The sequence below is a fragment of the Fukomys damarensis genome, unplaced genomic scaffold (assembly GCF_012274545.1).
Source record: "Fukomys damarensis isolate Sample0158 unplaced genomic scaffold, DMR_v1.0_HiC HiC_scaffold_15, whole genome shotgun sequence".
NCBI lineage: Eukaryota > Metazoa > Chordata > Mammalia > Rodentia > Bathyergidae > Fukomys > Fukomys damarensis.
In genome coordinates this window covers 3240433-3257547 of record NW_022900927.1, presented here as the reverse complement: position 1 = coordinate 3257547, position 17115 = coordinate 3240433, and the positions used below count along the sequence as shown (strand labels likewise).

At 40.7% G+C, this 17115-nt stretch overlaps 1 protein-coding gene across 1 annotated transcript; it reads left to right on the top strand.

Annotated features, from left to right (window-relative positions):
• Window positions 1-2085: 2085 nt before the first annotated feature.
• On the top strand, window positions 2086-16867 carry Sinhcaf (SIN3-HDAC complex associated factor). The gene is made up of 6 exons (XM_010628961.3): window positions 2086-2263; window positions 2355-2501; window positions 4161-4260; window positions 6355-6481; window positions 11460-11610; window positions 16240-16867. Exons 2-6 carry the CDS (start codon window positions 2374-2376, stop codon window positions 16397-16399), a joined length of 666 nt encoding a protein of 221 aa, XP_010627263.1. The 5' UTR covers window positions 2086-2263; window positions 2355-2373; the 3' UTR covers window positions 16400-16867.
• Window positions 16868-17115: the final 248 nt, after the last annotated feature.

Sequence of the window (17115 nt, the reverse complement as noted above, 5' to 3'; positions counted from 1 at the left end):
GCCTCCGTGAACCCCATCCTGGCTTAGACTGTCTTCACAGCTGTGTGGTTGCTGTGTCTGTCCCCTTCATGAGGGGAAGGGGACTGACTGACTGTGAGTGCGGAGACTGGTGGTAGTGGTATTTAGTCTGAGTACTGATGGACAAGCTGTGCTTCCTTTGTCCTTGCCGAGGAGCGAGGCTGAAGTTTCCTGGAGCTGTTGATGACCAGAAGGAGACTGTGGACTCTTGGTGTTGGCAGGGTGTTGGCGCTGTGAGAAGAGGATGTCAGGGTACCAGCATCTGTGTTACATTGTGTTTAAAACGGGACAGAGCAAATTAAAGCGATGTAACTTCTTTACTTTTTTGTTTCTACAATGTACTGTCATTTGATCCTGAATTTTCCAGAGCAGCACATGACCATTTTCTTGGGAAGCCATTTTCTTTTCACTTATCGCATGGGTTTGTCAGATTTTAAAAATCTGCCTTATTTTAATAATACTTTTCAATATAGTTTTTCTTACATGTAGAATACCTTTCTCTTTTTTGGTACTGGGGATCAAACTCAGGCCATGGCCCTTGTACTGAGCTATATCCCCAGCTCTTTTTCATTATCCATTTATTTGTTTTGAAACAGGGTCTCACTTGTGTAGTCAGGCTGGCCTTAAACTTGCAGTGATCCTCCTGCCTCAGCCTCCCAATTGCTAAATTATAGGTGTTGCAACCATACCCAGCTTAGACTTAACTTTTCAGCTATTATGAGTGGCCTTCTGTCTTGTCCCATCTCCTTTGCCTTCCTCCCTAAGCAGCAGAACATTGAGGAGGAACAGTAATAGTGACTAACTTCTAAGGAAAGCTTTAGTGTTTAGCTAATTGCTTGGTTATAAAATTATTTTAAGCTCCCTTTTAAAAAGCCGAAAGGGCTGGTGATTTGGCTCAGTGGTTCCACTGCCTACTTTACAAGTGCAAAGGCCCAAGTTCGATCCCTGGTACCAAAAAATAAATTAAAAAAAGAAGCTATAAATCCTCCGTACTTCTGAAACCCTCCCCCATGTTTGGCTGCTTCTCCAGTCACTTTCATAGATCCTTGCTGGGTGGGGTGTACTAACCAGGGTTGGAGTGGAAGGGTAATCCAGAGGCAGATCCTGAGGTTTTGTTTTGCTCATATATTTAAATTTATTTCTAAAGTAGCTTTAAAAGGATGATGATGTATGGTTATAACACTTAAAACTGGCATAAAGGTGATTGGTGTAGTACTCTCCCTGTGCTGATGCCTGGATGATGCTCTTCAGATACAGCAGTTTATAGTGGGCCCTCACATACATTAGCCCTCGGTTTGGCTTTTCCTCACCTGTCTTAGTCCAGATGTGCTGGTGAGGTTGGCCTTTGGTTTGGATACACAGATGACATCTCTTAAGTACAGATTGACGGCCAGCTACCTTTCTGTGTCTGGTCCTGGAGATGTTTCTTCCTTACTTAACACTAATGTTGAGATTCCTTGACCCAGGGCATTACAGTTTATTTCACTCTTAAGTTCTTGGATGTTTGCCGTCTACAGTGAACTGTTCTTAGGCATAAAGCATGGTTTTTTGTTTTTGTTTTTTGTATGGGGGGGTCAAACTCAGGTCCTTGCTCTTGCGAAGCAGGCAGTGGAATCACTGAACTAAATCCCTGGCCTAAAGAATTGTAATTTTTATAAACGAGTGCGGCACAGCAATAATCAGGCAACGTGGGCTTATTCTTAATTTGCATTAATGATTTATAGAGTTATTAATCCTGCATTCTAAGCTTTCTGGGAATTTTTTAATTCTGTTTTCAGTAATTCTGGTGCAGCCTAAACTTGACTTACTTGAACTTACCATTTATTACAGAAGAAATGCCCCCCCACCCCGCTTCTGTGGGTAAAGCAGTGTGAGCTGATGTATGTTGTGTTACTTCTGTGTTTGTATCATAGTGGTCATGGTAAATGCACAGAACAAAGGGTAATAAGGCTCAAAATACGAAGATGTGCCTTAATTTAAGTTTTAGGATGCATCTTTAATTGGGCATGATTTCATCATTTTACAAGATTGTTGGGAGAGTTTGTGAGGTTTTTCTTATTAAAATACTTGATTAAAAAAGTCTTCCCCACTTTCAGAAGAGTGTTGAGGTGAACAGGAAGGGAGGTAATGGAGGCCTCCTTTTGTAACAGGAGCTGTTTTGTGTGTTGATGCAGTTGTCTTGAGAGCTCGAAAACGGCAGCAGATCCAGGAGGGCTTCCCTGGAGCCTGTCCGCTTGGTCGTCAAGTAGGTTAGGGGTGGAGTGGAGCAGAAGAACTCTTTAATGGCTCCTTGTTACAGCCCTCACAAAGCTGTGTCAATTCCCTTGCCTTTACAGACTGCTGCCCAGAAGAAAGATGTTTGGTTTTCACAAGCCAAAGATGTACCGAAGTATAGAGGGCTGCTGCATTTGCAGAGCTAAGTCCTCCAGTTCTCGCTTCACTGACAGTAAACGTTACGAAAAGGACTTCCAGAGCTGTTTCGGGTAAGCACAGTTGATGTGTGTATTGTCCTGGAGTGGAAAACATCACAGCATACGGAAACGTTTCTAAGCAAAGCAGTTGGAGCAGTGTGCTAATAATTAAAAGCACTTTTAATCCAGGACATTCAAGGCTTCTGTTTTTAAGATGAATCACACCATATGACAGCCTGTTTTTTACAGATTGATAGAGGTATCAAATTATGAAGGTTCTCTTATAGGGTTCTAACTAGACAAGGCATTTTTTTAACTTCAGGATATATAAAGGGATTTTTAAAAATTACCCTTATTCTCTGTATTGATTTTCTAAACAGAAAGATATTTTAACCTGATTTGCCAAGGAAAATGATACTAACGTGTTCTTCCCTGAAACCTATCAGGTGATGTTTTTATTTCATAACTTCATTTCTCACTTATCTTCTGACAATAAATCTCTGCTTAATAATAGGGAATTTATTTTCCAACAAGTGCCTGAGTAAGTAAATAGAATGTTGGACCATTTACTGTTAGAAATTAATTTCATCACTTTTCTTACCAAAACATTAATTGACCACTTACTGTTTGTTATTCCTAGACTTAGTAATTACTATGTAGTATTTAGGGATTGTCAGAAAGTCTATGCCTACCATGGCATTTGTGTGTGTGTTTTTGTGTGTGGTACCTGGGGCATTTTTTCACTGCACTGAGCTACATCTCAGCCCTTTTTATTTTTTTGAGACAGGGTCTCAGTTGTTCAGGTGGGACTTGAACATGCCACTTTCCTGCCTCAGCCTACATACCTAGAATTATAAGTGAGCACCACTCTGGTTTTATTTGTTTTGTAAAACTAGCTCTTGGTGTTTGTCTTTTCATCACCTGTCAGTCTGGATGTGCTGGTGAGGTTGTTTGTTGGCCTTTGGTTTGGATATGCAAATGGCATGTCTAAGTACAGATTTACTGCGGGTACCTTCCTGCCTCAGCCTACTAGCTGTATAGAATTATAAGCAAGCACCACCCTGGTTTGTTTGTTTTGTAAAACTGGAATATCATGTCACATTGTTTTCCAAAGGGCAACATTTTACTGATTAATGAAATGCCTCCAAATTTCAAGAAAGATTAATTCGACATTGTTTAAAACCGTGGCAACCAGGATCTTTTTTTCTAGTCTTAGTTTTACTATTAATTTTTACAAACCCCCCCCTTTTTTTTTTCTTTTTTGGCACCAGGTATCAAACTTGGGATCTTGTGCTTGCTAGGCAGGCAGTGGGGCTACTGAGCTAAATCCCTGGCTAATTTTATAGGCATTTTATTGATGAATTGGTTATTGAATTCCATGCTGGGGAAATTTGTTTTTGTTATTCTAAAACTATCAAATCAATATGTGGAATTGGTTCTTGGTTCTATACAGATTAATTAATGTGCTGCAGGAATAGTGGAACCAGGTCATCTCAAATGATTAGAAGTTTTACTTACGTCACCAGGTGTGATGGCCCATGTCTGTAATCCCACTTGGGAGGCTGAAACAGGAGGATCCCTGTGAGTTCGAGGCCAGCCTGTACTACATAGTGAGACCCTGTCTCGAAAAACAAAACAAAATAAAGGAATTATACCTATGAACTCTACATGTACTTGTGTGAATCCTTAAGGGAAAAGATGCTGACAAAGGCTTGACGATTCTCTTTCCAGGTTGCATGAGACTCGTTCAGGAGACATCTGCAACGCTTGTGTTCTGCTTGTGAAGAGATGGAAGAAGCTGCCAGCAGGATCCAAAAAAAACTGGAATCATGTTAGTTTATCTTTCTGTTTCCTCAGTAATTCCTCCTCTCCCCTTCTCTGCTGCCTTTTCATTAGTAGGGATTGGTCCTGGGGCCGTGCCCTGGTCTGCATCTTCATCCCTGTTTTGTTTCCCATTGTGAGGCAGATTCTTCCTGAGTTACCTATGCTGGGCTTGAATTTGGCCTCCCAGAGTTCTGGGTTACAGGCGTGTGCCACCTTGCCTGGACATGAGTTTTTCATACAGTATTTTTGAAAACGAAAACAACACTGTTGAGGCTTTTTTATATCAGTTTAGTTTGTTGGTGCTGGGATGGAACCCAGGACCCCTTCTCATGCTGGGCTCTGCAGCTAAGCTGTGCCCAGCCTCAGGTCTCACTCAGTGCTGTCATGCCATAGCTTTCAAAGTTGTGAGATTTACAGAGTACTTGATTTTAGGTAGGCATGCATTTTTCTCACGCTTTACCGATACCTTTACACTGTTCTTTAGTGACAGTGTTGTATTATTGCAGTAGAGTAGACTTTGGTAGATTGGTTACCTTATTAAATGAGTTTTTATTTAGTCCCATATTTGGAGATCAGAGTTGTGATTTTGAAGGTGCTGGAACCCTTCCTTTTGCACAGAAATCTGCACAGTACATGTGAATGAACACTTGTGTGCAATAGGGCATCTTCAAGGCTGGACTTTGAAAAGGAGCCTTTGACCTTGTGCAGCTGCCCTAAAGGGTTAGGGTGTGGTGAAAAAAAGCTAAAGATAGGGTTGGAGGGCCGGGGATTTAGCTCAGTGGTTCGGTGGCCTGCCTTGCAAGCATGAGGAACGGAGTTCAATCCCCAGTACCAAAAAAAAAAAAAAAGATGGGATTGGAGACCTTGGTCTCAGTCTCCTCTCCTCCCCAGCCACTCTAACCTATTTACTGTCTTAGTGAAATAATTTTTCTTTGCTTTGATCTTCTTCAGTCTAAAATTAGAGTAACAAAAATAGCCCCCTTGGTGTTTGTGGTAAAATAAAAAATATATGAGAGCTGGGCATGGTGACGCACACCTGTAATCCCAGCACTCTTGGGAGGCTGACGCAGGAGGATCGCTGTGAGTTCGAGACCAGCCTGGGCTACATAGTGAGTTCCAGGGCAGTCTGAACTACATAATGAGACCCTGTCTCAAAAAACCAAAAAAAAAAAAAAAAAAGTATATGAGAGCTGGGCAGGGGATTTAGCTCAGTGGTTTCACCACCTGCCTCACAGTGCAAGGACCTGAGTATTAAATCCCCAGTATTAAAAAAAAAAGTAGAGCTTTTAATTTTTATTATTTATTTATCTATTAATTGATTGATTGATTGATTGATTGTCTTTTTGAGATGGGGTCTCACTGTATAGTTGAGACTGACCTGGAACTCACTATGTAGCCCAGGCTGGTCTTGAACTCACAGCGATCCTCCTGCCTCAGCCTCCTGAGTGCTCGGATTACAGGCATGCGCCACCATGCCTGGCCAATGTAGAGCTTTTTAAATTGTAAAAATAATCCTTAGAAATGTTAGTTATTAAACATGATGGTTTGCAGTACAGGGGTTTGATCCTAGAGCCTTTTCTCTGAGCTACATCTCCAGCCTTTTTATTTTTCATTTTGAGCCAGTCTTGCTAAGTTGTCCAGGCTGGGCTCAACCTTGCAGTCCTCCTGCCTCAGCCTCCTAGAATGCTGGAATCTGTGACTGGCCACACCTGGGTGGGCTTGATTGTTCTTAATCTGTTTGGGTCATCTAATAATGAGCAACCCCCATACATCTTATTTAAAGTTTTTTTTCCAACAGACTCGTACTATTACTTCAAATAAAGCATTAGAAACAAGAAAGCAACCCAGGAGTCCTGGCAGCATCTCTGAGGGGTAGAATGTGTGAGTGTCATGTGAGCGCCCCTAGGTCCCTCCCCCACCACAGAAACAAATCCTCGTAGATAAATTGTACTTATTCTTTATCTCATGTGATGATTAGAGATGCAAAGAGCTGCCAGTGTAGAACGAGTATAAAACTTGAGTTCTCAAGTAGACGTGGGTCTGAACCCCACACTCCCTTCTCCTTTCTTCAGTGTATTAAATATTCAGTGTTTTCTTCCAGGTGGTAGATGCGAGGGCAGGACCCAGCCTGAAGACTACACTGAAACCAAAGAAAGTGAAAACCCTGGCTGGAAACAGGATAAAAAGCAACCAGATCAGCAAACTGCAGAAGGAGTTTAAACGTCACAGTAAGCTTGGCATTGGACTTGGGTAGTGAGAGCCAGCTTTTCAATCTTTCTTTTTGGCTGGGGTTGGTATGTGGAATGTGTGCATGATTTTCCCCCTTACTGGCTTTTTAAAAACATTTGAAGTTAATTGCGAGAGATGTTACCTTATACTGTGAAACCTTAGAAGTCTGATGTATTTTTATGAAAAAATTAAATTTCATAACAAGAAAATATAGTTAATACAGTGTATCTTTGTCTTCAAAGTCTGGTTTTGGTGTCAGGAAAGCACCATCAGGGTCTACTAACTCTTCTAATGTCTTTTTCAACATCTTAGTTTTCCTTTTCCTTTTTCTGTTGGGGGTATTGGGGATCAAACTTGGGTCAAACTTGAGCTTGAGAGACAGGCTGAATCCCCTGCCCAACATCTTAATTTTCTAGGTGTATTTCTGGTTTGTTCACTTGATTTTTCTGTGCTTGTGGAAACTCAGTTCTGGAGATAGGTGAGAGGTATGTGTTAGTGGACTGGCTGCAGCCAAAGGCCAGATATTTGATACTTCAGCAGTTATCATTCAGATGTGGAGTACAGCCAGCTTGGGCTTTCAGGTTTGAGGACATTTGTGTTTTGTGGGTGAATGAGCTTTGTGTTTGTTTGTTTGTTTGTTTGTTTGTTTTTGGTACTGGGGATGGAACTCAGGACTTCGCCCTTGGGAGGCAGGCGCAGCACCACTAAGCTACATCTTCAGCCAATAGAGTGGAAAATTACTGTCAGATTAATAGCAGGTTCACACACTATTACTGGAAGGTTGTGGAGGGTGCTGTAGTGGCGTGTTCGTGTTGGGAAATGTTTCAGATTCTGAAAAGGAACCCACCGCATACAGCGATAACTAAGACATTTTCATCCCCCACGGGGTAGGAGTTACCACTTTTGAATCCAACACCCTTTGTTTTTACAGCAAAAATATAGGAGTAGTAGTCATGTTAGGTGGACGGAATAGATTACATAGCCCAGGAAATCCGTTGTCAGCTCATAATCATAGCTCAGGTCAAGCCAGATTCAGTGCTGTCCTGGAATTGTGGAAGGGGTTAAACACTTTTATTCGGAGCTCTGAGGACTTTTAAATTATCTGTAGGGAAATGTTACCAGTCCAAAGAAACTGGTCATCATGCTTGTTTTAGAACAATATAAAAAGAGAGCCAGGTGTGGTAGCACATGCCTGTCCTCTGAGAGGCAGGAGAATCAACAGTTCTAAACCAGCCTGGGCAGCTTGCGACTTAGTGAAACCTTACTTCAAAATAAAGATATTTTGCCAGGGATTTTGATCAGTGGTTCCGCTGCTTGCCTTGCAAACACAAGGGCCTGAGTTCAATCCCTGGTACAAAAATAAAAGATATTCTGAGAGCCAGGTGTGGTGGTGCACACCTGTAATCCCAGCACTCTGGAGGCTGAGGCAGGAGGATCGCTGTGAGTTCGAGACCAGCCTGGGCTACATAGTGAGTTCCAGGTCATTCTAAACTACATAGTGAGACCCTGTCTCAGAACACACCCACACAAAGATATTTTAGGTCAGTGACACAGTGTGCCCAGCAAGCATGAGGGCTTGAGATCAATCCCCAGTATCAACAGCAATGACAACAAAAAAACTATTTTGAGACAGAGGGTCTTGGGGTGTAGTTCAGTGCGGAGGTCCTGGATTTAGTCCCCAGTATCACTAAACAACAACAAAAAACAAAACTGAGTTTACTGAGTAGATAGAGTAGGACATGAAGAATTCATTTTGATACACTTATATGCATAATTGTTTCAGTTATTTCCATTTTAAGAGTTTAGGATTGGAAGCACAGAAAGGCTTTTAACCTTCATCATATCATTTTAATAAGTAGTGGTAAAGATGAATTTGAATTTTGGCAGCTCGTGTTTGAGACATTGGAATTTCTACACAGCACTGGGTAAACAGATTCCTGCTTCTGGTTGTGTTTGCTCCCGTGCGTCCAGCAGCTACCTGCTGCTTGTATATGTTGGGGGTGATATTTGTGGAGTGCTGGAAAGGGTTAGACTTAGGGCTGTAGGTCTCTGAGGAGTTACAGTTATGGGTGTGACTGAGGTTGTTAGACATTTAACCACAGCCTCCTTAACAAAAGCTGCTTTAAAAAAAATCATACATAGTTTTAATGGTATTCTTTGTAAAATTTGTAATGATTTCTGATTCCTGTAGATTAAATGTGAAATATGCCTAGTCTTTTTAATAAGACATAAAATTGGAGTTATTTGAAGCTTTTTGACTTATAGTCTAGAAAAAGTTCTTTACTGTGTTTGTGTAGTTACTTGTGACTGTATCCTAACGGCACAAAGTATTAAACCATAAGACAGTGGGTTTCCTCAGCAACATAGCATCTACTGTGAATTATTTGGAAAGTTTTAAATATATCCCACTAGTCTTAACTCCTTTAAAGCCTGAGTTTGATCCCTGGTACTGGGGAAAGGGGAGGGGAGGGAGAGGAGATATAAAATGTTAATTGTACTTTAGTCTACATATTAATAATTTTGTCGTTTTATGTTAATACAAACTTTTGAGCTCAATAGACCTTCCCCCCATTTATGAAACATAATGTAGGGTTTGGTGCTTAATTAAATATTTGATTGGTTCTCTGAATTTTAGAGAATTGCTTTATCCCCCTGTGCAGTAGATGTGGGTTGATTTTACCCTATTTGTGATGTTGTCCGTGACAGCAATATTGTAGCGTTTTAGTGTATTGGCTGACCACCAGTATTTATTTTCTGACTTTGAAGTTTATATGAAAACTTCTGAGGAAAAAAATACTAAGTCAGGTTTAGCCCTGCATCTAGTGAACTTTATTCCTTATTCAAATCAGGGTCTATTGTTTCCCCTTATAGGTAAAGTGATGTTTTTCTTTGGCTGATGCCAAGATTTCCTTTGTTTAATTTTCAGAGGTTTAATAGTCTTGGGCTGGGGATTTTAGCTCATTGGCACCATGCCTGCCTTGTAAGTGCAACATCATGAGTTCAGTCTCCCGTACCAAAAGCAATAATGGTATGTCTTGGTATGAATTTCTTGAATTTATCCTATTTGGCCTTTGCATAGCTTCTCCATTCTGTTAAATTTATATCACTTAGCAAATTTGGTAAAATGTCGGCCATTTAATTTTGTTACTTTTTCACCTCTATTCTTCTGTCTCTCTAAGACTAATGATGTGAATGCACCTTTTTTGGTTCCAGTCTCGGCTTCATTTGTTTTCTTTGTTTATATCTGAGTAATTTCTGTTCTTTCTTTCATCTAGTTTACTGTTTTGTTTTCTCTGTCTCCTCTGCTGTTCAGCCCATCCACTAAGCTGCTTATTTCATTTATTGTAGCTTTTCAGTTTGAAATTTTCCTAATTTCTGGCTGTGTTCCCCCAGCCTCTCCTCCTTTTTCTTAATGAAGACTTCCCTTTTCTTCATTGTTTCAGCATGTTCATAACTGTACAGTGAAACTTTTTCTCATGACTGCTTTAAAATCTTTGTCTAATAATTCTAACTTGTGTTACCTTGGTGTTGACATGTACTTGCCTTTCATTCAGTTGGAGATATTTCCTGTTTTTTAGTATGATATGATTTAGGTTGAAATCATGGACATTTTCAGATTGTGCTGTGAGACTCTGGATCCTATTTAAACCTGTTCTGTTTTGTTGTTTTTGGTACCAGGGATTGAACTCAGGACGTTGCACTTGGGAGGCAAGCGTCATACCACTGAGCTAAAGCCCCAACCTTAAACCTGTTTTAACTGGGTTACTTAGCTACCCTTGCAGCCAGGGAAGGGAGAAAGGTGCTCACCTTGTTTATCGCTGACTTGTTAGAAGAGTCCTCACTGCCTCCATTGACATCCAAAATAGGGGCAAGTTCTAGTTTACCAGTGGGGAGGATTCCGGCTCCCCATGGTGAGAAGGTCACTTTGTTCCTGGAGGACCGTAGTGAAAGTCCCGGCTGTTCGCAAGGCTTCTGGCTACTACATACCCTGGTAGAAAATCAGTGTCAGATGACAGTGTAAACTAAGGAGGGAAATCAGCGCTCCCTACCTGGCCTTTGCTGGGGTGGAATGCAATGGTCTTGGTTTTTCTTTGGTGTTTTGTAGGAGCCAGAGTGGTTTTTGTCTGATAAAAGTTAACTGTCTTTGCTAGGCTGCCCTTTTCCCTGGTCCTTTGACAATAGAGCTTAGAGGCTTTTATTGGGGCGCGCGCGTGTGTGTGTGTTTGTGTGTGTGTGTGTGTGTGTGTGTGTTGAGGATCACCTGTTCCCATTTGCATTTCTGAGTTACTGGTGCTTTATCTCCCAAATTGTGATTTTTGAGGCAAAGGGAAAATCCAGGGAGGCTAGGAAATTCCCCCCTGTATCCTCCTTTCTTTAAGTCTAAGGTCTTGAGATACCTAGAGTTCCCATCACCTCTCAGAGTTTTAGGTCTATGTTATAATGTCATCATCCTGGGCTTTTAGTTGTATGAAAAGGAGGAAGCAGAATCTTCATTTTCTTATAAAATTACTGTAGTACAGATGTCTTCAAAATTATTAATGTAGAAAATAATTTTTTTACTTTGATGGTGCAGAAATATGTATGCAATAGAAACAGTGCTGCAGGTTTTGAATTATGGTCTGTTTCCAAGCTAATTGTTATGTGTACAGTTCTCTTCCTGGTGCTGGGCAGCCAGAGCGAGCTAGGGCTCCCAGTCAGCTGCCACACAATCCTGAGGGCAAACAACCAGTACTTTATATTTTACTGTTGCTAAGCTGTGCTGTTTGTGAGGTGTAGTAAACTCATTCTCAATTTGGCATTTGGAGGGGGTACCAGGGATCGAACTTGTGCAGGCAGCCGAACCACTTAGCTAACTCGGCCCCACTGGCATATATTACAGTGGACTTATCCAGAGTGTATTACCCCAACAGAGATAGAACAGCCTCTGTAAATTGAGGCTACGTATAATGAAACTGAAGTGTTTTCTTTTCTCTCCAGATTCTGATGCTCACAGTACCACCTCAAGTGCCTCCCCAGCTCAGTCTCCTTGCTACAGTAACCAGTCTGATGATGGCTCAGATACAGAGATGGCTTCTGGCTCTAACAGAACACCGGTGTTTTCCTTTCTAGATCTCACATATTGGAAAAGGTAAAAGCAACTGAAAATATCCTGTAGTTAACAACTCGTGTTAATTTATAGGCAGCAGTTTCCCGCTTCTGTAGCAACTAAATGGCGTTAGCAAACAGCTGGTGGTACACATAGCAGAAGTGGTTTAAGCACAAATTGAGCAGGGTGTTGGGATTCTGTTTTTTCTCTTAAAATTGATTTAAGTTAAAAAAAATACTTCTAGGTACCTAGATTTCCTGTAATGGAGTAGATTGAAGTTTCTTAAAACTGTCAATCTTACCTCCTAAAAATGTGTGAGTGCTAGACATATATTTTTTAAATGTGTGGCCCCAAAGTCCAAAAGTAGAGTAGGAAAGGGAAAATATTTTCAAAAGGAAAGTAATTAAAGGATTTTCTACATTACATAAAACCAATGCAAAATAATAATAAAAAATTGCACCCAGAAACACATCATGGTGAAATTACAGAATATGAAAGAGAAAATAGGTCTGTGCTAGACAATGAGAAAACAGTATTTTAAAAATATGTATCGTAAGTATCAGTTCCTCCCAGTGATTGCGTTCCTTACGTGTCACAGTCATGTACTAAGAAAGATATTTAAAATATTTTCAAGGGAACAAGAAATGCATAACGCTGAGTTCTTAGACACGTGAATGAGGAAAGTGAGGGAAAACAGTGGTTTATTATCTTCAGTGGGCCAAGAGATTAATGCTCAGCTCAAAATGATATATGTAGTAAAAATAGCTTTTGTGAATAAAGGTATAAGCCATTTTAGGTGAAGACAAAGTTTGCGAACAAGTCGAAAGAGAAGGGTGGGAGTGTAGCTCAGCAGCACAGTTGCCTGCCTGGCAAGCGCAGGTTCCCGAGTTCGATCCCTGGTACCAATAAATAAATAAAGAAGATTTACATGATAGCCATTAACATTTAACTGGAGGTAATAAAGGTAATCCATTTAAGTATCCAGTGTCCTTTGCGTTGTTAAGAATAGTAAGTTCCCTGTCCAGTTAGAGTGAGAGTAGGTACCCTATCAAAAGGAAACCAAAGCGGGAGAGAGAAGATGCAGAAAAAAAGGGAGATAAATACAAAAGTATGGTAATATTTGGTAGAATACGGCTGAGGATACAGTTCAGTGAGAATAAATCCCCAGCACTGTCCAAAGAAAAGCAGTAAAATACACCCACAGAAACGGATGTTCACAATAAATATAAATGATATATGAGTCCATATAAGCATAGCTAACATATTTGTGATAAAATTAAAACATTTTCTCCAAGATTAGGGGTGAATCAAGAAGTGGTAACTATCACCATTTCTAGTTAGCGTAATACAGGTTATTAATGTATACTGGCTTTTAACCTGTGTAATGGCGGGTGGTGTGATGGTGGTGGTAGGAGAAGTGATACTTTTGTGCATTTTTTTTTTTTTTTTAATTAAGTATATTGGTACATTTTAGGTATACAACATAATGACATTCATCATTGGGAATTTGTTCCTTTACATGCTATATCTGGGTTCTTATTTTTTCCCCATTCCTCTGTCCTCCCTTCACCCTCTTCACCCTTTCCCTATTTACAAAGACTTTATTTTCATTTTTTTCCTTTTCTCATACAAATTCCTTTCCCTTCTTTCCTTTCCCCTACCCCTCCTACTTCCTCTTCCCCTTTGGACCTTTTCTTTCTGTTTCACCTTATCTATTCTACATTTTTTTCCTTATTTACACTTTCAGTTTCTCACACCAGAGAGACTAGCTGGTATTTACACGTGTGTCCTATTTGTTTCATTTGAGTATGACCTCAGTGTGCATCCATTTAGCTACAAATGTCTCTATAGTTTCTTGGTCCTTGTGGCGTAGTAGTACTCTGTTTTATAAAAAACAAAACAAAACACATCTTCATCCAGTCTCCAGTTGATGGGCAATTGTGCTGTTTACAAGTTCTGGCCATTACAAACTGTGCCCCTATAAACATGGGTGCACATATATCACTGTGGTATGATCCCTTTAATTCTTTTGAGAAGATAGCCAGCAGGGGAATAGCTGGGTCAAATGGGACCTCTAATCCTAGTTTGTTTGTTTGTTTGTTTTTGAGGTGTTTTCATAGTGGTTGCACCAGTTGGAGTAGTACTACTTTTTTTTTTTTTTTGTACTGGAGATCAAACTTGGGTCCTTGCGCTTGCGAGGCAGGTGCTGGAACCACTGAGCCAAATCCCCGGCCCCTAGTAGTAACACTTTTGAACAGTGCTTCACATCTGGTACTTTATTAATTCACTTAAACCTTATGACTGCTATACAAAACTGTGTGGAAACAGAGAAAGTAAATTACCTGAGGTTAACCCGTAAGGAGAATATAGTTTAGTCAAGGCAGTATAAATAACAAGCCAGGTGTGGTGCACACATGTAATTCTGGCACTTTGGAAGGTGGAGACAAGGAGGATCACAAGTTTAGCAAGACTTGGTCTTAAAATTAAAAATGTAGGGCTGGGAATTTAGCTCAATGCAAAGGCCTTGGGTTCAGTCTCCAGTACTGCAAATAAAATGAAACCAGCAACAACAAAATCAAGAGGTATGCCATCCATGTTCATGGTTATTGTAAAACTGAATGTTATGAAAATGATCATTTTATAGATTCATGATAATTATAGTCAAAACCCCAGCATATTTGAGAAATTACACCTGATTTATAGTTTATCTAGAATCATGAAGCAGAAGAATAAAGATATATTTGCCTTGAGAAATCAAGCCATATCATTGATGCAGTATGTTTTTGGGCTAGGGATAAAAAATAAGTCAATGGAATGGAGTACAGAAGCTAGAAATAAGCCCACATAATATATATGTAAACTTGTTAGCCTTCACACTATACACAGCATCAAGTACAGAGATATTAAAGTAGAAAACAGTGAGGTCTTTGGGCTGGGGATTTAGCTCAGTGTTGCCGCCATCTGCCTCGTAAGTGCAGGGTCGCAAGTTCCATCCCCGGTTCCAAAAAAGAAAGAAAGAGGTATGTTTTTGGTTCTTGGGATTGAACTCAGGACCTTGCTTTGTAGGGCAGGTGGCGGCACCACTGAACTAATTCCCTGGCCCAAGAAAGGGTTCTTAAGTAATAAGCAAAAAAAAGAAAAGATACCAAGTTTGAATACATTATAATTAGGAATTTAAGTTCATGAAATGACACCATCAGAAAGTAAAATGATACATCTGGAAGACAGGGCTTCTGTAAAAGAAGCAAAAGATAAGCCAGCATGAGACTTACACAGGTGCTGCCCAGGTGAATGTGGTGTGGTACGTGTCTGTAATCCCAGCACTGCTGCGGGAGGTTTAGGCAATTTAGCAAGCCCAGCCTGGAAACTTAGTAAGAGCTTGTCTCAAAAATATTTTTTTTAAAGGGAAGAGGGTATAGTTTAGTGCAAAAGGTTTGCCGGTTTACTGTCCGGTACTGTGCCAAAAGAAAAGCAAGGTAGGTAGTACGTAAAGTAGCTAATTAAGTGCAAACTTGTTCAGATGTGTTTTGTTTGTACCGGGGATCGAACTCGGCTTGCAAGGCAGGCCATTGGAACCACCAAGCCAAATCCCCGGCCCCGTTCGAATGTTTTGATATTTAAGGAAGTACAATTTAATTGTACTAGATCGGTGAATACTAGAATAATATCTGTTGCAAAATCTTGAAGAGAGACTGGAAAGGGGAATGTTAGATCATGGGAGCAAACAGGTAGGTATAACCATGTTGGCTAATAATAGGCATTGTTGAGTGAAGTTGAAGATGTTCCCATTCCTGTACCCTAACAGTATAATCCAGGAAAGAGTTTCAGGATGTATGCAACGACACGTAGGGCTGCGTTTGTCATGGCAGCAGTCGTACACCAAAGGGAGAGTGGATAAATAAAGCTGGATACTTGCGTGGTGGAATATTATATGTGACAATGAAGTAGAGCCCTGTAATTGTATAAGTGTCAGTTCCTTAATGTTGAGCAAAAGTTGCCAGATAACAGTGTGATTCTTCATGTGTGTTTATGTAGTAGATAATTTAGCCATATACAGTACTTACAGATAGAAACTAACAGTAGAACCAGAAACACAAGGAAAAAGGGATGTGAAAACCCTGGAGCAGTGATGGCAAACCTTTTAGAGCTTTCAGTGGTGACAAACAGCTGGCTCTGCCACAGGGCCCTAGAGCCAAGGGAAGCAAGACTGATCTAGAACAGGGGTGTGTCCTGAGAGACAGAAGTGATCTGCTCTCTTCAGGATGTGATCATGGTTGTTGTCAGTTCAGTGCCTGTGCATAGTGATAACACTTGTGCATACTTTGATCTTCTCAGTTAACTAGAATAAAACCACTACCAGAATCTGCTTGTCCCTGGTGGCTGTGCTACATTTCAAGGAACTAAAAGTCTAGAAGGAAATAGTTAACTTCAGAAACAGCCTCTGAAACTTGCTGCCGGCTCTCGAAATGCCTTCTTCTTCCCTAATATTCAAGAAAACTCAAAGTGGCCTTAAAAGGGGACCTGGGTAATTTCCATTCTCTAATCGGTGTGTGGTCAGTTTAGGAGTGCTTTTACTGAGGGTGTGATAAGATTGCAGAAGAAACTGTTGTGTGTGGTTTGGCATTTACCGTTCTGCTCTTGATGTCTTTTGTTCTCCGTTTTCCCCCTCAGACAGAAGATATGTTGTGGGATTATCTATAAAGGCCGTTTTGGGGAAGTCCTCATCGACACGCACCTCTTCAAGCCGTGCTGCAGCAATAAGAAGGCGGCTGTGGAGAAGCCAGAGGAGCAGGGCCCGGCACCACTGCCCATCTCCACTCAGGAGTGGTGACCGAGGTTCACGTAGAAGGGGAACAGAAATGATTCAAAAGACCACAAAGCAACAAACTGATGTCCTGTTTTTAACTCGGATACCTGCTATTCTGCCAAAAGACATTTTCTAGGATAGTTTTGAATGGGTTATTTCCCCCGGTCCCACCAAACTCTGAAGCCAGTGTCTAGCTTACTAAAAGAAAAGTGTACATAATATTTAAGATGCTGAGTATTTCATAGGAAAGCTGAATGCTGCTGTAAAGTGCTCTTTAAGTCTTTTTTTAAATCCCCTTCTAATGAATGAAATAGGGGAATTTCAGGGGACAGAGATGGGATTTGTTGTATGATAAACTCTATGTAGTGTTAGTCTTTCTATATTGAGAAGCAGTGGTTGGGGCATTTTTAAGATGGCTGGCTACACTTGTTTCCCTCATGATCAATTTGTCATAACTAGCTAACAGGACTTGCCCCTAGAGGTAGTTGATAATAACTGAAATACTAAGGTCTTGCCAAGGTTCTGATGATTCAAACCTGTACTACTGATTATTAAGCAGGACAGACTGAGCTTTCTGCTGCAAATACCTTGAAGGAAGAAGTGGTTTTAAAATCCACAGAGAACAGCCAGGCGTGGTGGTGCGTGACTACAATCCCTGAACTTGGGAGTCTGAGGCAGGAGCATCCCTGAGAGGTCAAGTCCTGCCTGAGCTACATAGTGAGCTCAAGACATGCTTGTAC